Raw genomic sequence first — 26781 nt, 5'->3', positions numbered from 1 at the left:
CCACATGTATCAAACTGCACTATACATGTCTTTCTAACTGTGTTTCCTGTGTTAAATGTCCCCCATCCACCTCTAGCAGAGAAGCTGCAGTGAGTGTTTAGGTAAGAGTGGGATTTTTTGTCACATGGCCCCTTCTACAAGTGTAAAATCAGGCTTAATTAGGCTTTGTCAGGTGACTCTGCTACAAATCTCATAAGTTTGTTCTTAACCAATCAGAGACCAGCACACCTACATGTATGTCAGTGATAAATCAATGTGGTTTTTTATTACATTTTTCTGTTTTCAGTTCAGTTCTAAATGTTTTGATTCAGGAAAATGTAAAATTGCCCGTTTTTATTCACTGCCATAATGTGATATTTTGGTGCCTCAATTGTACTGAGAGTGGATTTGATAAATTGTGCAACACCCATAGTTCCCTGGAAATAAAGCACAGAACTCATTGGTCATGACAGTCACACTGCCTCACTCTCTTGCACCCCTTTACTGTTCGTCACGCACACGCACACGCACACGCACACGCACACGCACACGCACACGCACACGCACACGCACACGCACACGCACACGCACACGCACACGCACACGCACACGCACACGCACACGCACACTCCTGCTAAATTACTAAATGTAAATACTAATCAGAGAATGGACATTGAATCATTTACACACTGAATGTGCAATATGTCCATGCAGCATTATTTTCACATTTTAGAATATGAACGTACAGATCATCCCCCCAAAATAGAAATGATTACAAAAATAAAGTTTAAGATAACAGTGATATTTATGACAAAGCTATTAGTATTAGCATCAGAGTATTATGCAATTGACACACACCAATTCAGTTTTATGTTGTGAAGCACAGGAGCTGTGCAAGAGGAAAATCCATTAAATAAGATCTAATGCAATTCTGTATAAATTAAAAACTGTGTTAATTACATAGATTTCTTAAAATAAACCACATTAAATATCATTAAAAATTATTTAAATATGAAGAAGCATATACAAACATCATTTTAAAAAAGGCTAGTTTTTTTTTTGGAGTATTCTATTCCTGTGAATGAAACAGAGGGTTCAACACAATTAGCATTTAGCAGCAAATCATTTTTTTGTATTAGAGACCTAAATATTACATGCTAGATCAGGACGACCCAGAACTCCTTCATCTTAACCCACCAGAACTAAGAGTGTGACATCAAGTTACAAGGCAATGGAAAAATAAAAAGTGAAATGTCTGCATATTAAAACCATTCTGAAACCTTACAGAATTAAAAATATAGTGCAACCAAGAAAGTGAAGTAAAACCAAGAAATATAAGTGCTGCAAAAAAGTATAGATATTTCTAACATCGTAACCAAACAACGTAAATGAATGCATAACTCCCACATTAAAATACTTGACTTCTTGCTGTTGTCTTCCATTGTGCAATAGCAAATTTTCTTTTTCAGTTTTTCTCCCAGCTCTGCAATAGAAAGATTTATTGAGTGCACTGCACGTGTTATTTTAAAATAATGAAATATGAGAAATAAAAAGGAAACGGAGTTGTGAATGAACAGATAACAAGTATCCTGTTTAAATCCTCTTTTCCCATCACATGTAAACTTGGCACACATTCTAAAATGTCCATCATCAAAAACACACACATCCCTTTCTTAAAACAATCCAGTCTTTTGAATCTCATTTTGCGACCCAGACAAAATTACAGGATCAACAACCTTAACTGGGCGGAAAAACAGGCCAATCAGGAAATCATCAATCTTGTGGCAAAATGAACAAAACCACACGGTAAACAAAAAATAAAAAATAAAAAATAAAAAAAGAACAGTTGACTATTTTGAAAAAACAGATTGCCCCAAACCATTTGAGCAGGGCCACTTCTTTTAAATATTCAAAGCTCTATGCATTAATATCTACTCCTTTCTGTTTTATTCAATTGTTATTATGATTTCTTAATTTTTTACATATACACTACTCAACTCATTTAGCAGAATTGTGTTTACACATACACAGTTAAAAGTCTCCAATCAGGTCATATTATGTAGTCAACACTGTCCAAAGGGACTTTTCGCATGGGATTAAGGGAGGGTGCTGAGGCACTCAGTCAGTTCTGTTGTCAGTTGGCAGCTCCTGTGGCTGAATAAGAATGACTCGAGACACAGGACGAGACGCACCTGCACTTTCCATATCAGGCAAAAAAAAAAAAAAAAAAAAAAAAAAGACAACTCTTCAGACTGTTTCTCTTTCACTAATTTAATTAGTGTCAAGTCAAACCCTCTCCACATGTCCCAAATCCATCGCCCCAAAAATGGCCCGTCTGAGTTCCACCCAGTAGGGCCTGTTCCACCTGTAAGTGCTGTAAGCACAGGTGAGCACATTATAGGCCTCAGGCCTGGAGCTCCACAGTTCAACCCCTGCAGGGAGTGAAGGAGTCCGCCTTTCTGAAATGCGTCCAGCTCCTCACAGCTTGGCCTGGGGCGTCTGCTCCAGCAGGTCCCTCATGTCCAGCAGCGCCCCCCGCAGGCCCTGAGCGAGCTTGGCGGCATCGGTGTCCTCGCAGCTGTTGAATGCCGACACAGAAAAGTTGATGTGCTCCTCCATGGGGTTGTAGCACACGCCGTACCCGTCCGGAACCACTGGCCCAAAACACATCACACAGTCCGTCTTAGCCGGAACCTGGAGAGGCAGAGGAGTGGGGGCGGGGGACCACAAACAGAAAACGTTGCTTACATAGAACATTATTATCAACATCATCACCCACCTCCCAGGAAACCACGGCATCGTGATTAAGCGCCGTACTGAAGGGGGTGTACTTGGTTTATGGGTTATGTAGTTTATGGGAACCGGACCGTCTGGTTGCATCCTGTTCAGTGAGGAGATGCTGAGGTACCTGGCTGGTGGAGAGGTTGTAATGCATGGCCACAGCGTAGGCCGTGTCCATGAAGATCCCGGGCATGGAGGCCAGGTCCTCGATGGCCTGCATCTTCAGCCCCAGCAGGTGCCTGTCGATGGCCTGGCCACGGATCGCCTGGACGACCAACAGCCAATAGAAATCAATGAACGACCGCGTCCCCCTCCCCTCTGCCCTGCCCGCCCGTAGCACCTCCCCACCCAGCTTACAGCAGCGCAGAAGAGAAACGCACTCTCACCATGTCTGTGTAGGCTCGATGGGCTTGTACCGCCTTGTGCAACAGCGCCACCTTCTCTGGCTTCTGTTCACGGTCAAGACCAAAAACAACAACCGTAGCATTACTGACATCAGTTGTATCCAGTGCAGTAAAGTCATAAGTGGTAACGCAACAAATAAAATTTTATTGAAAATTTGTCTGGTGCCAAACAATGCAATGCTATGACCAAATATACAGAAATACGTGTTGTTTTTTAAATCTTTTTAATCACTTTTCTACAGCAGCACATTGCTGCAACTGTGAAAAAATATTTTCTGCTCAGTATTTTGTTATGGTTTCTCATACTTGTTTTCTTGTTATAATGAGATCCTTTTCTCGTTATAATGACATACCACATCATGTCTTAATGAGAAAAGGATCATGTTTAAAATGAGAAAATTTTTGCTATAACATAAGACATCATAACAAATGTATACTTTTATTTCTTGTTATGACAACATGTTCTAATTTTGTTATAACAAGAAAACATAATCAATTGTAAATGACACACAGAATTTCAGAATGTTCAGTGAAGGCCAATAGCTCAAAGAATGCACTGTGGTGCACTACCCTAGCTAATGTTAGTGAGTGCTATTTGCAAACAGAAAAGGGATTATGAACATTCAGAATTAGCCAACATTTGCCTTGTTGAACGCACATCAGGTAAAATGGGCCTTACAGCTAAAGGGTCATGCGTTATGACTCCAGGAGGGCCGGGGGGAGGGGCTGACCTGCTGGGCGGGGTCGTCCATGGCGCTGGTGAAGCGCAGCGAGCTGCTGGAGGCGGAGCGGATGGTGTCGGTGCGGCCCAGCCGGAACATCCGCAGGGACGCGCTCTCGTACGTGGAGCAGCAGGCCTGGTACATCCTGTGTGTGTGTGTGTGTGTGCGTGTGTGTGCGTGTGTGTGTGTGTGTGTGGGGGGGAGGGGGGTGTGTGCGTGTGTGTGTGAGCGAGTATGTGTAAGAAACAGTAAAGGGCAATTTAAATAATTACTCATTTAAAAAAAGGTCAAACACTTTAACCAGTATACTTGTGTAACACATTGTTTGTTTGAGACTGAAATCATTCGTTTTGTGGAAATTCACATATGAGCAAAAATAGGGGCAAAATGAATGTCCCTTCAGTACATTAACAAAGTGAGAAAAACAAGTGGTATTATCTATGGTTTTTTTGTCCCCACCACAAACAAGTTCAAATGACTACAGTGGTTCTCCCAAGACTTTTTCCAGTTGTTGATCATGGGTTTCACATTATTTTCAGATGTATGGTGCAACTCAGTACACACACATGCATGCACGCACGCACGCACGTACAGCTGATTCCTGGAACTTTACTACAGCTGATCCGCACCTCAGCTGATTCACCAATGTTTGTGCCAACATCTTGTACACACGTACAATAAAGCCAGTCATCCACGACTTTTAAGTGTTTTCCACTCACTACGAATTAGTTGGTGTGACAAACAGCACCACAAAAGACTCCCACAATAACACCCCCCATAACTAACAACGACCAAAGGGAAGTCAACATATTAGAAGTCGACTTAAAAGTGAAAGTAAAAGAGCACAACCATTTATGCAAGTTTCATGCCTGAACATGAACAATATAGCAAAAGATTTATGTTCACCTCAGTAATGTCAAGGAAAGAAAAGTTTTGCAAGACTATACTGGCCACAGCTTTACTTGTTTGTTCCAACAAAGTTATTCTGAGCCAATGTGCTGAATCCGCCTCTATGCACAGCTTAAAAAATAAATTCTAGCTGCGGTGCTAGAAATTCAGCAGTGGCACTGTACTGCTGCTGCCTTCTATGTAGGGGAAACATTGGACTACATTACCCATAATCAATTACGAGGCATTAGCTGCAGAGCACCTGAAAACTGGCTAAATTAACCATAATGCAAGGGGAGGAGTCCCCCCATCCAGTGTACCTGAAGTAGGCCAGCTGCAGAGCAATCTGGATGAAGGCATCAGGGCTCATCTTCTGGGACTTGGGGAAGTTTTTGCCAAAGTGGGAAAACACAAAGACCTTCATATCCAGATCATGCACCATTCTGTTGGCAGGAGAAGGAAGGGTAAAATTTATTATGACAAAACAGGTCATTTCATTCTTGGATGCTGATTGGTCTTAAGCGGACTTGATCCTGAGTTTGGTTACTCTGTTGTAAGTCGCTCTGGATAAGAGCGTCAGCTAAATACCTATAATGTAATGTAATGTAATGATTGGCTGAGACTGCATTCTACAATGATTGTAAATTCTGATGATCAAACCAGTAAATCAAACAGCCTGTTTGTAATCAGTATCACTCTACACACAAACCATTACTCTTTTTGCCTTGCTGGTGTACAGGTTACAGTAACTATAAACCAAAAAGAGGAAAGAGAACTGATAAATGGTTTGACAGCCAGTGAGAAGAAGAAACAGCTCGCCGTCATGTTATGGTGGTAAAAGAAGTCGTGGACGACTATGAAAAATGCTGTTATGGGACGATCACGGAGGATTCTACAAAGAGGGTAGTTGGGCACTTTAAGGACTGGCACAAGGAAAAGGCCCTACATGTTTTTAAGGCTATCGTAAAAGCAAGACTGAACAATGTAGGAATTCTACAGCACCGACAGAAACGCAAAAGGAGAAATGCACTCAAGTCAGCAGCTAGCTAGCTAGCATGAAAGACGAAGTACCGTTTACTGTTGCCTAGCAATCGTATTCAATACATAACTAGATTATCTGGCATAAGAATAATGTTACTTTATGAATTTGCTCAATCTAGAAAATAAATAATACTTTGTCATCAATTAATTGTGTCTAGTAACCATTTTTTTTAAAGCAATATGGCACGAGAGGCTGCGCTGTATCGTGAATACAGTCACAAGTACATGGGTGTTAGGTATGACGTAAAGCTGCATGCACGAATGCTTAAATAAAGGACATCAAGGTAGCCAGTACGCATGTTGTGTACTTATATAGGTTTGGGCCCATAAAGCTTTGCTCACATATTCATGTTCTGCTTGGCCTTTTCGATGTCTTTCTTGATCTCAGGGGTGATGTTGAAGCGCAGTTTCTGCGGCATGGGCAGGGGGACCATGGGGGAGCGCACCATCTCCAACTTCTTCCTGTTCAGGAGACATCGACGCGTCTGGATGTGTGTGTGCGCCACTATTCCTGAACTGTTTTTCAACCCCTGATTTACCATTTCCTCCCAGATTTAAACACTCCAATTATATTTACAATAAATTAAACGCACTATGCTGTAATAACAATGACACCTATTAATAATATATTAAACATATTGTGCTGTAATAACAATAACAGCAATAATAATTACAAAACATTTATCACCACTGCTGTGCCAAGTGCTTTACAAACTGGGACAAAAAAGTAAGATGACATAAAATAAAATAATAAAAGATAAGCGCACAGACGAGACAGAAAGCCATAATACATAATAAAAATACTTTAGTCACTTACGTGTATTCGACCACATGGTCCACCAAAGACACAATGGGTGGTCCTTCGGCAGGGGCATGCTCATAGGTAAGGCCGCATGATCCGTCTTCTCCAATGATGAACTGTGTACAAATTTTAAAAAAACTAAAGAGGAAGCTGAGGTAAAACACAACGGCACACGTATCGGTTGCTCAAAATAAACATCCAGACTGAAGCAGCAGAAAAGGCTTCCTTCATTTCCCAGACAGTTAACTGGGAGAAAGCTCCGGCAGTGCCACGCCCGCAGCCACACCCACCTGCAGGGTCTTGTCGAACCAGCGGTTCCCACTGTTCCATCGGCTACCCCCGCCATGCAGCATCTGAATGGCGGCCCGGGTTTGGAAGAGCTCGTCTGACACGCGCGGCATGGGCGCGTCCAGGCACACGGTGAAGATGCTCTTCTGGATGACCCGCACGGACTCCTTATTCACCTTATCTGGAGGGGTAGAGAACCACGCGGACAATCAGCACATTATACACACGGAACCTCAGCACATTAAACAGTGGAACCTCACACATTAAATGCATGAACTTCAGCACATTAAACAAACGGAACCTCAGCACATTAAACACACAGAACCTCAGCATATTAAACACACAGAACCTCAGAACATTAAACACACGGAACCTCAGCACATTAAACACACAGAACTTCAGCACATTAACACTCAGAACCTCAGCACATTAAACAAACGGAACCTCAGCACATTAAACACACAGAACCTCAGCATATTAAACACACACAGAACCTCAGTAAATTAAACACACAGAACCTCAGCACATTAAACATGCTAAATCAGTACTACAGCAGCATTTGGCATTTTGTACACAAACTCAGTAAATACAGGATGTACCATTCCTTGAAGAGGCAGTTGTAGCCCCGACTCCGCTTTCCCGAAGAGGCAGTAGTAACCCCACTCCACACACTCTCCTTGCCTGACTGAAGTTGTTCACTGTCCACACCCCCTCACTCTTAATCAGTTGCTGTAGCCCCAACGCTTACCCTTAATGAGGTTGTTGTAGGCCTTCCCCCAGGTGTTTCTGTGCTGGGAGGTCAGGATGCCGATTGGCTCTTTGTTGGTCTGGAGGGAGGAGTTCCAGATCTTCTCCAGCTGCATGTACAGCTGGTCTACTGTCAGTGGTGTGCCATCACTGTTATACACATCCAGAACAAAGAACTAGACAGAGAGAGAGAGACAGAGAGTTAGAAAGACAGAGATATACAGTACAGAGATAGAGTTAGATATATAGAGAGAGATACAAAGACAGAATTAGAGAGAGGGAGAGAGAGAGGTTTATATCTTACTCATAAAAAGGAGATAAATAAGAAGTATTCTTAACAGGCAAGATTACACTGTCAAAAGGACCACACGCCTGTTCTGGATAAATTTTGGCAGAAGGGCCACAGGCGCAGCAAGCAGGAAACCCGCCGTACCTGAAAGTTGTGCACCACGGTGACGTGTGTGGGCGGTCTCTTTCCCAGGGCGTGGTTGACCACCGTGTCTCTCTTGGGCCCGGGGATACGGCAGGAGGACAGGACCTGGTAGTACTGGTTCATACAGAGAGGCTTCCCGCCCAGGTACTCCACAGGTAAGGTCTCGCTGCACAGGTTAAGTAAAGAACAGTCGCTTTTTATTTGAAGTCATTTGAAAAGAAGACAAAATGAGAAACACAACCAAAGTCGTGTTCAGTGTTCAGGTACAGAAAAATCACAGGAAGTGATGTCACTCACTTGTCAATCATAGTTTTGAAGTCCAAGACCCCTGCAATCAGTTTTGCAGCATACCTAAGGAGAAAGGTTCCAAAAGAGAATTGCAGCCCTGTCAGTCATTAACGGTGATTTAAAGCTCAGTGGGAAGTCTGGGAACACAGAGTCAAACGTAAAACCGTGTGTTATGGGCATGGAGCACACTTACCAACACACAATACTGTTTGTATCTGTAATCATCAAAATTTAATACTGAAAATTGAGATCATTATGTTTGTTTCTTCTTTGCAAAATCATAGTATATATATTAATTATACGCTGTCACGTTTCCTCTGCTGTTGAAGTACTGAAGGCTTCTTTTTTCTCATGCAGTGTACAATATGCAAAACAGCATGACAGCATAAATGCAATTTGGCACATCTGCACATCTGACTTCAATTTATGGTTGCAAGTCCACACACACACACACACACACACACACACACACACACACACACACACACACACACACACACACACACACACACACACACACACACACACACACACACAATGACACAGCAAATACTGCAGTCCAGGAGTGCTGGAGAGGGTAACAAAGCCTTCTGTTTGTCTACAGGACAATGTGCAAAAGCCGTTCAATGCTGTGATCAGATACCGTGGTTTCAATAGCAGGTGTGTGGAGAGAGGAAGGCCTGTGTTAAGGTCAATATGAATGATCTAATAATACAGGGCGCTGCAGCTCCACTACAGGAGATCACACAGTGAAGTACAGCAGAACACATTCTCTCACTTTTATTTTTTTGCATTGTTGAATGAGTTGACACAAAGCTTCTGTAAAGTGAGATACTTTGTGAAAATCGACAACAGATCAAACATTTACTCTAGGTCTAGGTCACTTCTGTGCAATGGATCCAGTGAAAGCAGGTATTTAAGGACAGAAAATTGTCTGTCTTGCTTCAACGCTGAAACACAGACATTTTGCTTGTGGGCCTCACTGTAGTAGTAAAATGGCTGACAATGGCAGCAAACTCCTGTCTGTGCATTCTGCAGCTTAGATCAGATATATAAACAGAGCCATGGGGCCTGATATTTCTTCTTTTTAAAAAAAAGGGGGAAAAAAGTGCATTACTTACCATTCTCTAGTAGTGCCTAATCTTACCATTCTCTAGTAGTGCTTAATCTTACCTGCACTGGTGAAGGCTGAAATTTAGGGAAACACTTCAGCAAAAATTCTAAATATCAATAAGCAAGTTTTTAGTTTTTGGGATAACTTGCGGGGTGCTTTAGCCTTCCCTACCAATTTTCGGAATAATGGGAAATACCGCGTCACAACCTACATTCGCCAGAGAACGCCAGCATGTCTACCTTCTTCTTATAAGCACCACCTGCACCCTTATCTAGCCATTAATTGACACATTCAATTGCTATTATACTCAGGCACAGAATGATATACTAATGATGCCACTGGTGAATAAACAAGTTTTTAAATGTTTTCCTCTCACATTAATAATCTCTGAGGGACTGCAGGCACACAGTTTTCGAGCTACAGGTGGGCCAAATGAGCTAGAGCACTGGTTCTTAAACTTCTTAATATTGGGACCCGTATTAGAAATTTAGTTCCATTCAGGGACCTGTCAAATAAAAATACTAGCTTAGCCTTGTTAGCAACACATTCTAGGCCCCGAACACATAGTTTAGGAAGAACAAGTCCAGACCAATGGTCTCAAACTGCAGTCAAAGGAAGGATGCTGTGTCGTCTAGTTTTTGTAGTTTCCTTTCAATGAACAGCCAATGTACACCTTGACAAAACTTTTAGCCAATCAATAACTATCACTCAAGTGTGGATGCAGACCCAGACACCAGCAGACACCGGAGGCTGAGATGCCTGCTGTAAATAATGACTTTTGACGTGTGAGCCATTAACGCAGTGCCTGTTGAGAATGTGTGTCGAGCCGTGATGTCACCTTCGCCCCAAGGCTCACCTGATCTGTCCCTGTCGATCGTGGAACTCCAGGCGAGGGAGAACCACCCCAGGGCTTGAGTAGACCACCACGGGCATCCGAAATTCCAGGTAGGCCGTTTGGAGCCACCAGTCCGACAACTAACAGGGTAAAGAGCAAAGGAGTCTATATTTACTTATTCAACCAATCTTCAGTTCACAGCAACAATAGCAACTGTCTGCTAAAGTATGAATAAGATGCAAGAGTGCAAGTCTTTACCCGGCACAACCTTTCTTTTTTTTTTTTTTTAACTTGCCGCAACACATCCCAAAATAATGGAAAGCATCAAGGATTGGCAGAAAACAGACTTATCATAACTGGAAAGCAGACCGATATAAAAAGCATAATTAAAGAAAATACAGTCAAATTAAGACTGAATTTGGAACAGTATCACAGACTTTCTTAAGTTAAATTCAGTCACTAGATAAGCATCAGATGAGTCATTATGAAACTATGCTTGTGCAAATTCACTGATCAAAGAAGACGCTTCAATGGCCCTTTGAAAGACAGAAAAGTTCTGCACAAATAAAAGAGAGGATGCAAATAACGCATGAAACGATCATTTTGTTAGTCTACCTGTGGCGTTAAAACGCCCCCCTCCCCCCACATTACCCAGTTCTCCGTCTTGCGGGCACGGCGCTCAAGACCCTTCTGCAGCCTCTCTCCCACGCCACCCGCCCGCAGAAACTCCGCCATCAGCTGGCGAGTGTGGCTCAGTTCAGCCTCGCTAATGACGGGCTCCAGCATGGCCAGGTAGCGCTCGCACGTCTGCTTCAGGGGCGGCACCGGCAGCTTGGGCAGGCCTTCCTGATGGGCCAAGTAACGGCCGGGGATCTTCGTCACCGACACCGGCTTCACCAAGGTGGACGATTTCACGAGACATGTCTTAGTCTAAAAAAAAAATGGAGGCCACAGACACCATAAAGTAGGCTACTATCAGACAAGCGTGAAATAATATGAAGGTACACAAACAAAACCTTGGCTTCTTGTCCTCTTCAGACATAATTAATACTCGACAATTTAAAAAGAAACTGGTATGTAATGCTGACACCTTGTTTTTCCACGAAGACATTATCTGTATCGATAACATGCACCGACCGATGCACTTCCCTTACACTACAGGCACAAATGTGGCATTTAACTGCGTCAGTTAAACGTCGGACTTCAACCAACTCGTGACCCTGGGTTCCCTAATCATGCGCTTTAACCAATAGGCCTGCACCACATGTTGGTTCACAATTTCGGTTTTGAAGAGCCGCCAAGCAAATCCACAAATACAGCATAACAGAGCCAAAATTGGTAGCCAAATCGTCGGTACAACAACCCCATCCAAATGGTACAAGAGATCACGGCATCTGCACAGCGACTGCTCTGAACGGGTGACAGTGAACAGACGATTAACCATAGACAGACTTGTATTGTAGCTATTCAGTATCGTGGCATTCAGTAAATATTGTTATGGAAACGGCTATTGTAACGTTAGCTATCTAGCCTATATCAGAATTAACTGCTGTGCTAAATCGCGTACACGTAGGCCTTGATAAAAAAAAATCCAACGATTCTGCAGACTGCATTTTAAATAAAGGTTAGCTAAGGCAGCAAGGACATCAGAGCCAATGGATCAGATAACCGAACTGACGTTATTGTTCTAGGCTTAGTTAGGTAGATTTGACAGTCGGCAGAGAAGCTTTTTGATAGCTAACGGGCACAGCTTACTCACCATCATCGTCCTGGCCAAAAGTCCCAACATCCTGGATTTCACAGAAACGCCCCCAAATAGGCCTGGGCTCAAGGTAAATAACACCACATCTAACTTGGTTTATCTTGTCTGGCCCGTAGGATGAAATAAGTTATCGATGTCCGGATGAATGCCTGCTTCAACGACAGCCTTTTCCAAAGACCCCCAATGTTGCACAGTAAATTTACATCTGCTCCCACAAGGACCTCGGCAACCGAACCTGTAATGCAATATGCGAGTGGCTAGCTATCTATTTTCCCTTGCAATATTTTTCAAAATAGAAGGTAACTTACTGTCGGTCGGTCCTACAACTGCAGTACTCGCCGCAATATGTGACTTACAAGCTATTAAGTTTGTCAAAACCAATAGAGAAGCGACAATTAATTGCAATTTGACAGTCAGAATTTTGAGCCTCGAGCTAGCGTAGTTATCTGAAATAGTTCGGACTGCAAAAACAATTTTCTGTAGTCCTCAAACTGAGGCTGTGTTTTCCTCAGCTGGCTAAGTATATTTTACATAATGGTGTTCACAACCTGACAAGGAAGTATTCGCCCCATGGCCACACCTGCAGTTAAAATAACTGTATAGATTGCTCCCACCGTCAAAACCTGCCAAAACACACCCCTTTCCATTTTACGGGGAAAACGCGACATAACAGAGAACGATGGGCTGCTGAACCATAGTGCTAAACTAATCGTCGGTGTATAAGTATTTGAGCCTAATTAAACTTTAAAGATCTTATTATGTCCATCAGTTTACTGAGTTCTAATGCTATTATCTCAAAAAGTACGACATGATTAATTTGCATTGCTGTTACTGCATGCGAGTAAAAGTTGCTGCAGCACAGTTGTGCAGAATCACCGATGGACATCGTAAACGGATGGGGTAGGTTACAAGACAAAAAAATATGACCGAGCCGTGCATGCAGTACTAAGTAATGTTCGCGGCGAGGCGTCGTAGTGTTGATCTCTTGTATATCCACAACTTTAATTTGTCCCCCAAATGGTTTCTTAATGCTATACCTGCAATACCTGAAATTTCCCATAGATAATTCGTGGCTAGATGTGAATTAAGATTAAATAAAATAAACAAAACGGCCAGATTATGATACGGAGCGGTGAATCCATGGGCATGCATATGTACGCTCCATCCCCGCCCTGGTTCGTGCCGAGGGTTGAAGTTGAAAGGTGATGTTATGAACACACGCCTCTCTGGTCGCGATAACCATGGCGGAGACAGAACAGCAGTCAGGTAAAGAGAGCGGGTTCGTTCTCAGAATTCAGTCGCTATAATTAAACTAGCGACTGGGTATCATAGGTGTACACGTGTATTCATTGAAATTAAAAAGTGGCTGATCGATTCGTACGATAGTTATTTGAACTTGCTAAATGCAGCTTGCAGATCATTTAACAAGCGAGACATGGCTAGTTTGCTAACTGGAGTGACCGGTGTATAGACGCAGCCGCTAGCCATTTAGGTAGCCTGACATTAGCTATCTATTCCCAGTTACGTGTTGAGTTGGGATTTGGCTAACGGTACCTACCTGGTATCCTTATGTAGCTGTAAAATTGGCTTGGTAGCTTACATTTTGAAGACTACAATTGCCTTAATCGGCTATCAGATTTTGCAACGTAAATGGGAAAGTTTGTTAAATTGATATAAACGGACTGGAAAAAAACATGATGGGTTAGAAACCAGGAGGATGTCGTAACGTTAAACGTGTTACATGGCGACAGAGCTACACGCTGCAATGTTAGCAAGGCTAAAGTTAGTTAATTTGGGAAATCTCACATGCTTGACATTAAACTGCGAACTAGCTAGCTAGCTGGCTATGCATTTTCCATTTTTGCTCTTGTGCTGTCTGGTTGGCTGCTGACCTGGGTTGGCCAGCTAGCTCGATGGATGAAGTTAACTGACGAACAGATGCTTATAAACCTGAAACACAACGTGTTTGTTCTTCGTTACTGGTGTTGTTAATGCTGTTTTTCTAATGCTAACAAGTAGATTAAGGTTTAATACTATTTTTTGTTTTTACTTTTAAACATTCAAGCTCATTTTAAGATTCCCTCCCTTTTCATGCGTTTCGTGGCGCTGGTCGCAAGTAAACATCGCCGGGATAATAAATAAAACTCATCTATAATTCATCGTTCGTGGAGTTTTTTTTTTTTTTACCCCCAGGGAAGTGCATTTATTTTGTTTTGTTTTTCTTTGTTTCAGAAACAGATTAACGCACAGCGTGTTGATTTTAGTGGACAAAGTTACATTGAGTGTAGTTTTGAGCCATGTGCCACTCTTTAGTGGAACGTAACCTACTGTATTCCATCATTACTTTCCCCGAACACCCAAAACAATCGCCACTGCTGAACTGGAACGTTTCTGATTGTGGTTTTCTTGCCAACGTCTGGCCTCAATTGCTTAAGAGTATATGATATAGCTCATTTTAATCTTTCACCCATCGTATTCACATTAGATAGATCTGAAAGGTGTAGCTGTAAATTCTACAATTTTTTTCTAGGGCACGGACTGTAGTGGTAACCATGTCCAAATTATTTGTCAAAGGTTTCAGTGTGCTGTCTCGTCCTGCACAACTGGCCCCTCTGATGTAGACATTTGGGATAACTGCAGGGGTGTGTTCAAAGAACAAAATGCCATTGATCCTATTTCCTCTTTTCCACAGGCTCCTCCCCTGAAGATGACAAGCCGCCCCTCCCCGTCAATTTCGACTTCATGTTGCCCAAGAAAGAGATCAGCATGGTTCCGGACATGGGCAAATGGAAACGTTCCCAGGTGCCCAGCCCTCGCAGCTCTTGTTATTTGTAACAGCATTTTCATGTGCACGTATTATCCAAGGAGACTTCCAGGGTCGGTTATATGGTACAGTATAACGGTTATACTGTTATACTGTACCACATAAGAGTTGCAGTATAAGAGCCATTGCAAATTCAATTAAGATTGCTATAATAATGCTCACCCAAAGCATCGTATGTCAATTGTTGTATGTCAATTATGTTTGCTGTTGCCGAGAGACTGTTGTTTGTTTGTCTAATCGTTTTCTCATCAAGAACGCACACTGCATGCTTTTAAAAAATTCATGGTGTGTTGTGCTGTGCAGCTCTACCAAATTCAGCCGCAGGCTAGTTCCCATTGATAAAGCCCGCTAGCTTCCAGTCAATAAAAGCTACGCACAGAACATCTGAGCTTCGCACAACAAAACAGAAAGAAAGGGGAGCGGTGGTAGGGGAAGGGGAGGGGCGCTTTATGTATCATAAGATTCTTCCTACATACAAAACTTTCTTAAGCTTATTACATAAAATAAGTGTTAGCATTGATAGACTCACTGTTATAATTTAGCTAGCAATGGGTCAAGAAAACCCAGACAAGGTCCCAGTGATAAATGTGAACCGGCCACAGATGGTAGGGGAGTGAAGCAAGCCTGTCTATTACTCCTCTCTTCTTCCCTCGTCCCAGGCCTATGCGGATTACATGGGGTTCATCCTGACGCTGAACGAGGGGGTGAAGGGGAAGAAGCTGACCTGTGAATACTCGGTGTCAGAGGTACGGCCGTGGCTCTGCGTCGGCTCACTCCGGCGAGGTGAAAAAACACCGGGCGCATTCGCGGTGACCTGCCCGCCAAAAGCGCAAAAACACTGTAAAACCTTTCACCTTGTCAGTTACAGTAACTCACGGCCATAATTCTGTGCTACCGTAACATAATAAAACAGAAAATCTGCTGTGTTAGCTAGCTAGGTGTTCTTCTGTTAGTAACATGGTGGGCCTCTGTTTTGAGTCAGTAGTCTAGAAAAGGGAAAACCACAAAGCAAACATGCAAAATAGTTCACATACTTAACATGAAACAAATTTTCCGACAACCTGTTTTCCATGGGTATATAAGTTCTATGGAATTTCCACCTTTATAGCAAATTACCTTGTATTTTTAAAATTTATCTTTTAGTTTACGTTTGATTAGCAAACTATGAGCTGTCACAATAGCCTGTCTTGTACATTGCCTGTCATGCAAGCACACACGCACATATATGTATGTATGTATATATACACATACATCTCACATACAGTGGCCATAGAAAGTTTACACATCCTTTCATAGTGTTCACCTTTTATTGAATTACTGCCTTAAATGAAAATACATGAAATCAGATTTTTTTCTACATTTTCCACCTTCATTTACACATGGGTATCCCACAACATCCAAGTGGAAAAAAATAAAAAGATTTCTGAGAATGAATTGAAAATACAAATCTATAATAACTGGTTTGTATAAGTGTACACAAATCCCTGAACGGAAGCTCCTTTTTCTTAAGTTACAGCCATGAGTCCGTTCGGATTGGTCTGTACCAACTTTGCACACCTAGATTGGGCAATATTTGCCCATTCTTCCTTACAGAACTTGTTCAAGCTCAGTGTAATGGCATGGTGACCTTTGGTGGACTGCATTCTTCAAGTCATTCCCCAGATTTTCAATAGGATTTAGGTCAAGGCTCTGACTGACCACTCTAGGACATTCACTTTGGTGTTCTTCGGCCACTCCACTGTTGCTTTGGCTATGTGCTTCGGGTCGCCGTCATGCCGAGAGGTGTACTTCCTTCCCAAAGTTGCGGTTTTCTTGCAGCAGGTTTTCCCCTCAAGAATCTTTCTGTATTTTTTCTCCACTCATTTCCCCTCTATCCTGACAAGTGGCCCAGTCTTTGCCGATAAGAAACACCCCCTTAACTGGATGCTGCCAACACCACACTTCACTGTAGCGGTGTTGTTGTCTGGATGATGTGCTGCTCTGCATTTTTTTTTTTTACCAAGCATGACATTGTGGATTTTTGCCAAGAAATTCGATCTTGGGTTCATCAGACCACAGAGCTTTTTGCCACATTTCTGAGAATCTCCAGGGTGTTCTTTGCATACCTCAAATGAGATTCAGCGGTGGCTTTTTTGAGTAGTTTGAATACAGACTAGAATTGTGGAGAGTTTGACATATTGTTTTCACTTGCACGCATTGACCAGTCTTTGCCTGAAAGGACTGCTGCTCCTTCTGAATTGCCATTGGCATCTTGGCTGGCTCTCTGATCAGTCTTCTCCGTCCTCGGCCGTCCAGTTTGGAGGGAAGGCCTGATCTGGGCAAAATGTTGGTAGTGCCATATGCCTTCCTCCTCTTTAACGATGATCTCGAGTCTATTCCAAGGGATATTTAAGTCCTTTGATATCTTTTTTATTTATCCGTCTTTCGAAAGCTCCTTGTTGCTCAGGGTTTGTTCTTTACCATGCGAGGCGCTTCCCTGCAGAGGAAGCCTACAGAACCGGCTGATTTCATTCTGAGGTGCTCAGAATCACTATAATTGGACACAGGTGGGGGCTAATTAGCTTGATGCGCTTTAGAAGGAGTTTTGCTATCCTTGAGCTAATTTACAGCTACCATCATAAGGGGTGTGAACACTTGTACAACCCAGTTATCATATATTATTATTTTTAATTAGTTTCCAGAAATTTTTAGATTTTTTATTTCACATACTATGTGCAAATAAAGGTGGGAAAAATCTGATTTAATGGATTTATAAAAAATATATATATTTTAACATTTATTTAAGGCTGTGATTAAATGAAAGGTTAAGATTTTGAAAATGTGTGTAAACTTTCTATAGCCACTGAATACATGAACTCCGGGGCTGGATCTGAGGCTAATCAGGCCAGGCTAATGTGGTGAAATGACGATGGTGCTGATGGTAGGTTAGCTAGTGGTGCGCGTGTGTTTGGGTGGGAACGTGGGCCCCCTCTCTGACTGCTTCTCCTTCCCTACCTCGCTCATCCCATCTCTCCCACGCCAGACTATAGAGAAGCTCCTCTCATTGCTGGACACACTGGACCGCTGGATCGATGAGACCCCGCCCGTGGACCAGCCCTCCCGATTCGGGAACAAGGCCTACAGGACCTGGTACGCCAAGCTGGACCAGGTACGTCCCGTCCCTCTTCCTGCTGTGGTCTGTATCGCTGTCCTTCCTCCAGGGGCCAGGCAAAGATAAAACTTTTGTGTGTGTGTGCATGTGTGCGTGTGTGTGTGTGTAGGAGGCAGAAGCCCTGGTGGCTGCAGTCATCCCCGCAGACTGCAGTGCTGCTGCTCCAGAGATCGCCGTGTATCTGAAAGAGTCCGTGGGGAACTCCACCAGGATAGACTACGGCACAGGTAACTACTCCACCAGGATAGACTATGGCACAGGTAACTACTCCACCAGGATAGACTATGGCACAGGTAACTACTCCACCAGGATAGACTATGGCACAGGTAACTACTCCACCAGGATAGACTATGGCACAGGTAACTACTCCACCAGGATAGACTATGGCACAGGTAACTACTTCATCAGGATAGACTATGGCACAGGTAACTACTCCATCAGGATAGACTATGGCACAGGTAACTACTCCACCAGGATAGACTATGGCACAGGTAACTACTCCACCAGGATAGGCTATGGCACAGGTAACTACTCCACCAGTGTAGGTCACAACACAACACAGGTAACTACTCTCCTGTCTGATTTCACCAGCCTTTGTGACTGAAGCTGGGATGGGCACCAATGTCTGAAAATTCCAAGTATTCCCATTGGCTAATTTGTGTAGTGGAGACTAGTGAGGCTAGTACTCATTTTTTGTTGAGAAGTGTTTGATGGTCTACTGTCCACTAGAGGGAGCTGTTGAGACTGCAATGTAGTGGGGCGTAGGTATTCGTTGTTGGGTCTTGCATGTTTGTCCAGTGTCCACTAGGAGGCTCCATTGTGACACTAAACAGCCCATCACAGAAGTGGATCTGTAGTGCCATAGTTTCATGTTTGCGTCTGTATGTGTCTGTGTATTTTCACGTGCAACTCTTATGTGTTTGCCTCTATTTTTGTATGTGTGTTCACATGCATCTATATACATATGCATGCCTGTGTCTGTCAGTATGTGTCAGTATGTGTGTCAGTGTGTTAGTATGTGTGTCAGTGTGTGTGTCTGTGTGTTAGTGTGTCAGTATGTGTGTCTGTGTGTGTCAGTGTGTTAGCATGTCTGTGTGTGTGTGTGTGTCTGTGTATGTGTCAGTGTGTCTGTGTATGTGTCAGTGTGTTCGTATGTCTGTATGTGTCAGTGTGTGTCAGTATGTGTGTTAGTGTCAGTGTGCTAGTGTGTCAGTGTATGTGTCAGTATGTGTGTCAGTGTGTTAGTGTCAGTATGTGTGTCTGTGTCAGTGTGTGTGTGTGTGTATTAGTGTGTCAGTGTGTGTGTCAGTATGTGTGTCTGTGTATGTGTCAGTGTGTGTGTCAGTGTGTTAGTGTGTCAGTATGTGTGTATGTGTCAGTGTGTTAGTATGTCTGTATGTGTCAGTGTGTGTGTCTGTGTATGTGTCAGTGTGTGTGCCTCTGCAGTAACACAGCTCTGCGTCCTGCAGGCCATGAGGCTGCGTTTGCTGCCTTCCTGTGCTGCCTGTGTAAGATCGGGGCGCTCCGAGTGCAGGACCAGCTCTCCATCGTGTTCAAGGTGTTCGACAGGTACGGTCACGCTCCCGCTGCGCCCCTGTCTGGAGTGTAATCTGAGCGCGGCGCTTCGGCTGGTCCAGTAATGACTCTGAGAAGCATGACTGCGTTTCCCTCAGACCGGGCCTGGCTGGCCCCTGCCATTTGTCACGTCTGAGAGAGTCTGGCTCGTTTCCCTTTCGGCTGCAGTGAGCAAATAACGTGATAAAGAGGGGTTTCCCCTCATTTTTATGGCTGTAGTGAGCAGGTGCCGGTGTGAAGAGGAGCTGTTTTTCCCTGTGTTTATTTGTGCTGAGCAGGTACCTGAGAGTGATGAGGGTGTGTTTTCTCTGTGTTTGGGCTGTGCTGAGCAGGTACCTGAGAGTGATGAGGGTGTGTTTTCTCTGTGTTTGGGCTGTGGTGAGCAGGTACCTGAGAGTGAGGGTGTGTTTTCTCTGTGTTTGGGCTGTGCTGAGCAGGTACCTGAGAGTGATGAGGGTGTGTTTTCTCTCTGTTTGGGCTGTGCTGAGCAGGTACCTGAGAGTGAGGGTGTGTTTTCTCTCTGTTTGGGCTGTGCTGAGCAGGTACCTGAGAGTGATGAGGGTGTGTTTTCTCTCTGTTTGGGCAGTGGTGAGCAGGTACCTGAGAGTGAGGGTGTTTTCTCTATGTTTGGGCTGTGCTGAGCAGGTACCTGAGAGTGAGGGTGTGTTTTCTCTGTGTTTGGGCTGTGGTGAGCAGGTACCTGAGAGTGATGAGGGTGTGTTTTCTCTCTGTTTGGGCTGTGCTGAGCAGGTACCTGATAGTTATGAGGAAGCTGCAGAAGACGTACAGGATGGAGCCGGCCGGGAGCCAGGGGGTCTGGGGGCTCGACGACTTCCAGTTCCTGCCTTTCATCTGGGGCAGCTCCCAGCTCATAGGTAAAAAAAAAACACGAATTTGGTTGTATGTTGGATTCGAGCCAGCAGCATGTTGCCTTTACCTGACGGTTTCAATGCTCGGCATGTCCAACCGGGCCCTGCTGGGAGGAACCATCGCCATAGTGAGCTGTGAGCTGAATAAAGCTGACGTTTCGGGGAGTGTGTGTGTGTGTGTGTGTGTGTGTGTGTGTGTGTGTGTGTGTGTGTGCATGCATGATGTGTGTGCATGATGAGTGTGAGTAGTGGGGGCCTGGTGTAACCGCGCCCCGTCCCGGTTCCAGATCACCCGACCCTGGAGCCCCGACACTTCGTGGAGGAGAAGCTGGTGAACGAACACCACGCGGACTACATGTTCCTGGAGTGCATCAAGTTCATTAACGAGGTGAGCGCCACGTTCAGCAACGCGGCAGTCCTGAGGTTCGGAATGCATTTTAAAAGGTGACTCTCGCATTAAAGAAGTGAGCTTAATTTTCATAAACGAAGTGAGCATCGTCTGTTTAGCCAAAATAAAGTACTTGTTTTGCTTGTCAGCATAGGCAAGTGCTAGTTTAGCTGACATATGGCAGTTAGTCTGAAAGTTGCAATCTACCTCTACCCAGTTATTTTAGCTGTAGCTAGCTAGATCACTATCACAATGTCTTGCTAAAGTATTTATGGTTTCAATTCATTTGCACAGATTTTTTAAAGCTTTAAAGTTGGGGGGGGGGGGGGCTGTGACATCCTCTTCCTCCCAGGCAGACGGCGGAGGAAGCAGCAGCTGTGGCTCAGGGTGTCTGTGACTTAGTTCCCAGGGTGGGCTTTGGGGGTGGGGGGGTCAGGGGAAACCGGAGAGGCGTGAGGGGGGGTCGGACCCAGACTGGATTTCCTCTCTGTCCTCTGTATTTCCCTTCTTATTCTCTCAGTCTGCACCTCCCCCATTCATTCATTCAGTCACTCTTCCCTCTCATTCCTCTCTTTCTCTCATTCCCTAAATATACTGTCTGTCTGTTTGTGTATGTGTGTATATGTATGTGGATGTTTACATGTGTATGTGTGCATCTCTGCCCCCCTTCACCCCCCCCCCCCCTTTTCTCCCTGTGTGTATGGGGGAAGTTATGCGTAACACTCTGTTCACATGAGTCACTTCCTCAGCACATGCTGGTCTGAGTCACTTCCTCTTACTTCTCTCCCCTCCTGGGCGGGGGGGGGGGGGTGTCCCAACTCCCCACAGTCTGGCCCCAAAGGGGCCTCACAATCAAACTGTTCCCAGGCCCGTCTCCACAAACCCCTGCCCCCTCTCTCCCCTGAACCCCTGGCGTACCTGGGGTCGGCTAAAAACAGGCTTATTTGTCTTCTCCCTGCAGTGAGGCATCACATCACCCTGATTTCCAAGCAGGCTGGTGATGGGTTTTAAGTCTGAAATGTGTGACATGGCAGTGTAACCATCAGAAAATCTTTTTGACCGGTTGTTTTCTGCTGGGTTTCTGCAGATGAAGACCGGCCCGTTTGCGGAGCATTCGAACCAGCTGTGGAACATCAGCGCCGTGCCCACCTGGTCCAAGGTCAACCAGGGACTCGTCCGAATGTACAAGGCCGAGGTGAGCGGCACCCAAAACTATCTGCTGTGTGAACGTAGAGCAGCGCACGCGTTGCGTGTGTTATCAGGCTATGTCAGATGTGTGAACAGTGCGTAATATGAGAGTAGTGTGTGTCCAGTGTTACAGCAGTGAATGTCAGAGTAGTGTGTGTGCAGTGTTTAGTTGTGTGTATGTAATGTCAGAGCAGTGTGTGTAATATGAGAGTAGTGTGTGTGTAATATGAGAGCAGTGTGTGGCTGGAGCAGAGTGGAGGTTTGAGTGACTGGTGTCAATAACAGGGGAGGATTGAAAGCACAGCTGAGAGGTGGATATCTGATGTCCTAAACACGTGGAGATTAGCAGAGAAATAAGAGCTGGATCACGCACACACTCACTCTTCTTCCTGTGTAGCAGCAGTGCTTAACGTATCTGTTGTTCTTACCTTCACATACTCATCCTCATCCACAGCAGGGGATATGTACTCGTGATTTTAACATTTCACATGCTAAGGTTGCCATCAGCCAGGTGCACTATACAAGCAGCAAACATAACCCTGTACTATAGGGAAGTACTCTACCTCCAGAGCTGCCTGGAGGAAATTTGTTGGAAAGACAATCTGGTTACAGCTGTTTGCCTTTCTCTGCACTTATAAATAAACAAATCAAAACTGAGGTTGCTATCAATTGGTGAAGATAATCTATTCTTGTCTACTCTCCCAAACAGAGAAGATACTATTTTCCATTTTGAACAAACATTTCTCTCAAGAAGTAATCTGTCATTCTTCAACATATTCAGATGTTTTCCCTCTGCACTACACTTCCCAGAATGCCACTCCCCTGTATGGAGTCAGGTGACCTGCCCTCAGTGTTCTCTCCTTTCTGCTCTCTCTCTCCCCCCAGTGCCTGGAGAAGTTCCCTGTCATTCAGCACTTCAAGTTTGGCAGCCTGCTCTCCATTCAACCCGTAAAACCATGAGAGAGGAAAGGGAGGGGTCGGCACGGGAGCTTGCCCCACCCACTGTGCCCCCATGCTCCGCCCCCAGGGTACCGACCATCACCCCTCATTTAGATGACCCCCTTTGCCACTTAGAGCTTCGGAATGCTACGCCCACTCCTTTTTATTTATCAACTTTTTTATGTTTTTGTTTTCTGGGGGGGTGCTCTTCATTAACTGCACCTTCACAATTCATACTGTATAACACATGCATAAGCCCTACACAAGAGAGACGTAACAGCCATATGAGGCGTTCGTAAAATGCCTTTTTACATGCTTGACAGTGCACTTTGAAGATGATGATAATCGGTAAATTTCGGGCTATTGAAATAAAGTGCATTGTGTAAACATTGTAGTATTTCACTGGGTGTATTTGAGACAGTATACATTTAATTCTAGCCATACGGGAACTGAGTTCCATGTAGGGCACTCAAACTTTACAGTGTTTTAAAAGTTTTACCAGTCGTGATTTGCAATGTGTGAAGCATGCAAAAACGCACAAGTACTCTATATGGTGCTTATACCGCTCTTTACCGTGCTTATGAATATGCCATGTATGAGTTATGAAGATACAATTAATCTGCCTTACCTTTTTTTTAAATTATTATTATTCCTTTTGAAATTTGTACCCAAATCCTCCAAGACTTTTTTTTATGTTTGATGTGTGTGTGGTAGAAGAAGCAGTCGAGCAGTCACAGAAAAACTCCAGTACCGTGTGCATATTTATACCTGTGTCTATTTATTGAGTTAGATATACATGTACAGCAGGCTCTACGCGAGGCTGAGAGACGGTAGGAACGGCCTCGCTAGACGAACGCATCATAATGGAGAGAAGAAAAAAAAACGCGGGTGGTGTGGTGTTTCCATTTGTCTCACGACGTCTCCTGGTGACTAGGACTAGTGTGTCGCACACTTAAAATGCACTTTTAGAAATGGGGAGGTAGGGAGTTGGGTCTCCTGTTTGTGATTTACGCATTCCCCTACATCAACCAAGAATCTGAAGCCTGATTGCTTCAGTCCCTTACTCTCCTGCAGAGATTCAAAGATGCATTTTGCATGAAGACTTTAATCAAGACGGGGCAGGGAGGAGGCGAGCATTGTAGTTGCATTATTATTGTGAAAGTAAAAACTGTATTTCATTTAGTATTGCCATTTTTTCATCAAATGGAATGTGACAATATTTGAAATGATAATAAACGGTTGCTGAAAAAACCTTATCCTAGCTAAAATGAGTAGCTGAAAATTAGAAACTGCTATTTAACCGTAAAAATTGTGGTTGATGCTTCCGATTTATTTTATGTCTTGAGTCTTCCAGCTGGCTGATGTGGTGTCTTGGGCCCAAAAACCTGACAGGATAGGCTGTCGATGAAAAAATGCAAGCACCCGACGAAAGCAAAAGTCTAATGCTTGTTCTAGCGCGTCCTTGAAAGATTAGCCTGTGGGAGCAGGGACGTAGTCCACATTTTATTTTGCCCAATGCAGAAATTTGGACACTTGGTGTAACTGTGTATCCTGTGTAGCCCATGTCTCACCGTTGACTCGCTCATCCTCGTGTTTTAACATTATTTTTGACTTACCAGATATTCTGCTCGTTAAGAGGGTCCTAGCTAGGGGAACTGGAGTTTCGGTGCTATCTTACAGCACACAGAATGTCAACTGCCAACGCATTGTCTTTAGTCAGCCGTAACTCTTAAATAATGAGCTGAGTATCTGGTGTATCTATACAATCTGGAAGCTAGAGTAAATTCGCTAACGTGATTGGGCTGGGAAGTGTCCTATAATATATATAATATGAATTATAGCACACCATTGGACGACCAAGCTAAAAGCGACAGAAGCTATAGGCTAAAAAAAAAGGCCCGCCTGCTGGACACTATTGTGTGTCTTAGACTTGGTGAGAGATTTTACCGGTCTTTGATGAGTTCTGAGAGGCATCTGCACCTGCCGATTCAAGTATGGGACAAAAAAGATAAATGTCCTATCTTCCAGTATTGCAAAGTTATAGTAGGAAAATGTACATTTCTTAAGAAAATTGCATAGGTCTACCCGAAGGTTCACATAAGAGGAAGTCCAATTGTGTTGCTTTTTTCTGACAATGAATTTACCCTTCATCAGGGTAATTACTGAGCACAATTAGTCTGGACGTATTTCATTATTTGCATTATTTGGGTTTAAAAGGCGGAATAAACTTGAGGAAAAAACAAAGGAAAAGGCCATCTTGTTGTTATTGATAATTTCTTGTCTGTAACAGTATGTTTCCCATTGGGAATGCGTACAAGAATCGATCAGTTAAAGTCGAGCCAACACTAGCTCGTGTTTGCCATTTATTCTCCAGCCGGGAAATCACTCAGTCCTATTATCCGGTAGTTTGATGGTGATGATTATGGATGATCATACTAATAATAATAATAATTATTATTATTATTATTATTATTAATATTATTATTTTCGATTATTTGGGTCTGGAGTGAAGTCAATAATTAATGTCTCAAAAGACTGTTTAAATGCTAGCTTCATTAGCACCTTTCAACGTTAACCATTACTTAAGCAGCTGGCCAAAGGTCTACAGTAATTGCTTAAACGTAGCCACCGTAACGCCGAACTAATGCAACCAGGCAAACGCTCTGGCCAAAACTTGTCAAAGGGAATGGTAAAGATAATTTCCTGCCGTCGGGCAATTTAAAAGGTTACCCTTCTTATTTCCGTATGTAGGACAAATAATCGTGTTGTATATCAAGCCGCGTTCCAAGAGGATTGTAGGAGGTCTACCTGGGAGCACAGAAATATGGTAGGTATCCCCAATCTTTAATAACACTAGCCTGTTCGTCCATGAGCAAAAACCCGCTGGAGGTGCAGCTACCACACCATATACGTCTGGTTTTTTCGCCTTAAAAATCTGCAACCAATTCAGACTCAATAAACCGCTTTAATCAACAAAATAGGTGCTGAGTAACGAACACCAGTAACCCCAAAGGTTCTCCAGCACCAGGATCACGTCCTATTTCAGACAGGAAATCCGTCACTTCTTAGGAGTGATGCTGCGGAGGGACAGGTGATGTTCCTTAAATTTCTATCTAAATGCAAACGGGCGCAGGCTATATTGCATAGCCTACTGTATAGTCTATTATGGGGTTAACCTACTCCGAAATGGTGCAGTCGAGGGAAAATTGGCGTTTTGTAATGCTTATTCGTTATCCATTCTTAAAGTTCCGATCGAAAACGAAGTATGCTTTTAAAAAGATGGGCATGGCAGAGTCGCATCCAAATCACATTCTCCTGAGAACAAATCTGGGGAAAGGTGCAATACCTAATAATTACCACAGGAAGGAGCTCGTTCTACACCGCTTGTCGTGTCTACGTAAGGTTTCTCCTGCAGAGAAATCGGGAACATTCTTATGTTTGATTAAAATAGAATGCTGTAATTGCTCTATTAGAAATTATCCACGGATAAGTACAACTGTATCCATGAGTAAAATACCGAACGAACATCTCTAACAAGCAGACGTTGATGAGGAGGACCATACAAAATGAATATCTTCCAAAATCCAAAAGTCCAACGCCCATTTGCAGAAATTTTTTTTTTCAGATTAGACTGAAAGCTATTACGGGTAAAATTAAGTGTCGTCGAAACGTGAGAAATACTCAAATCAATTCACCAAAAGACGCGTTTATACAGCGACCAGGCTTATCAGTCACCGTTTCAGCTATCGTAAATATCTACGTT

At 43.7% G+C, this 26781-nt stretch overlaps 2 protein-coding genes across 6 annotated transcripts; one reads left to right on the top strand and one right to left on the bottom strand.

Moving 5' to 3' along the window:
• Positions 1-250: 250 nt before the first annotated feature.
• On the bottom strand, positions 251-12666 carry crata (carnitine O-acetyltransferase a). Of its 3 annotated transcripts, none has more exons than XM_064309028.1 (14): positions 12082-12666; positions 10974-11252; positions 10344-10462; positions 8383-8436; positions 8086-8251; positions 7654-7828; positions 6908-7086; positions 6633-6733; positions 6158-6277; positions 5095-5217; positions 3896-4031; positions 3147-3209; positions 2888-3025; positions 251-2673 (listed from the first exon to the last, which is right to left on the bottom strand). In XM_064309028.1, the coding sequence occupies exons 1-14, from the start codon at positions 12109-12111 to the stop codon at positions 2458-2460; spliced, it is 1899 nt and encodes a 632-aa protein (XP_064165098.1). In that variant the 5' UTR covers positions 12112-12666; the 3' UTR covers positions 251-2457. The 3 variants fall into 3 exon arrangements, with proteins under 3 accessions (XP_064165098.1, XP_064165097.1, XP_064165100.1); XM_064309027.1 differs by lacking the exon at positions 12082-12666 and adding an exon at positions 11413-11580; XM_064309030.1 differs by lacking the exon at positions 12082-12666 and adding an exon at positions 11339-11553.
• On the top strand, positions 12017-24920 carry ptpa (protein phosphatase 2 phosphatase activator). 3 transcript variants are annotated; one of them, XM_064309033.1, is made up of 10 exons: positions 12017-12154; positions 14777-14886; positions 15568-15654; positions 17931-18056; positions 18169-18286; positions 19529-19628; positions 20385-20509; positions 20791-20891; positions 21979-22086; positions 22965-24920. In XM_064309033.1, exons 2-10 carry the CDS (start codon positions 14827-14829, stop codon positions 23037-23039), a joined length of 900 nt encoding a protein of 299 aa, XP_064165103.1. In that variant the 5' UTR covers positions 12017-12154; positions 14777-14826; the 3' UTR covers positions 23040-24920. The 3 variants fall into 3 exon arrangements, with proteins under 3 accessions (XP_064165103.1, XP_064165102.1, XP_064165101.1); XM_064309032.1 differs by lacking the exon at positions 12017-12154 and adding an exon at positions 12822-12984; XM_064309031.1 differs by lacking the exon at positions 12017-12154 and adding an exon at positions 13201-13350.
• Positions 24921-26781: the final 1861 nt, after the last annotated feature.

The sequence above is a fragment of the Anguilla rostrata genome, chromosome 14 (assembly GCF_018555375.3).
Source record: "Anguilla rostrata isolate EN2019 chromosome 14, ASM1855537v3, whole genome shotgun sequence".
Taxonomy (NCBI): Eukaryota; Metazoa; Chordata; class Actinopteri; order Anguilliformes; family Anguillidae; genus Anguilla; species Anguilla rostrata.
The sequence above is the reverse complement of the archived record's forward strand: the minus strand, read 5'-3'. Positions and strand labels throughout refer to the sequence as shown.

Bases quoted from the DNA above. Each gene is read 5' to 3' on its own strand.
- ptpa (XM_064309031.1), top strand. From the start codon at position 13,326: ATGGCGGAGACAGAACAGCAGTCAG. The intron at 14,887-15,567 runs GTGCCCAGCCCT...CCCTCGTCCCAG, and splicing joins GCAAATGGAAACGTTCCCAG to GCCTATGCGGATTACATGGG. The intron at 18,287-19,528 runs GTAACTACTCCA...TGCGTCCTGCAG, and splicing joins CAGGATAGACTACGGCACAG to GCCATGAGGCTGCGTTTGCT.
- crata (XM_064309027.1), bottom strand. From the start codon at position 11,451: ATGTTATCGATACAGATAATGTCTTCGTGGAAAAACAAG. The intron at 8,252-8,382 runs GTGAGTGACATC...TAACCTGTGCAG, and splicing joins TTCAAAACTATGATTGACAA to CGAGACCTTACCTGTGGAGT. The intron at 3,026-3,146 runs GTGAGAGTGCGT...TTGGTCGTCCAG, and splicing joins ATCGAGCCTACACAGACATG to GCGATCCGTGGCCAGGCCAT.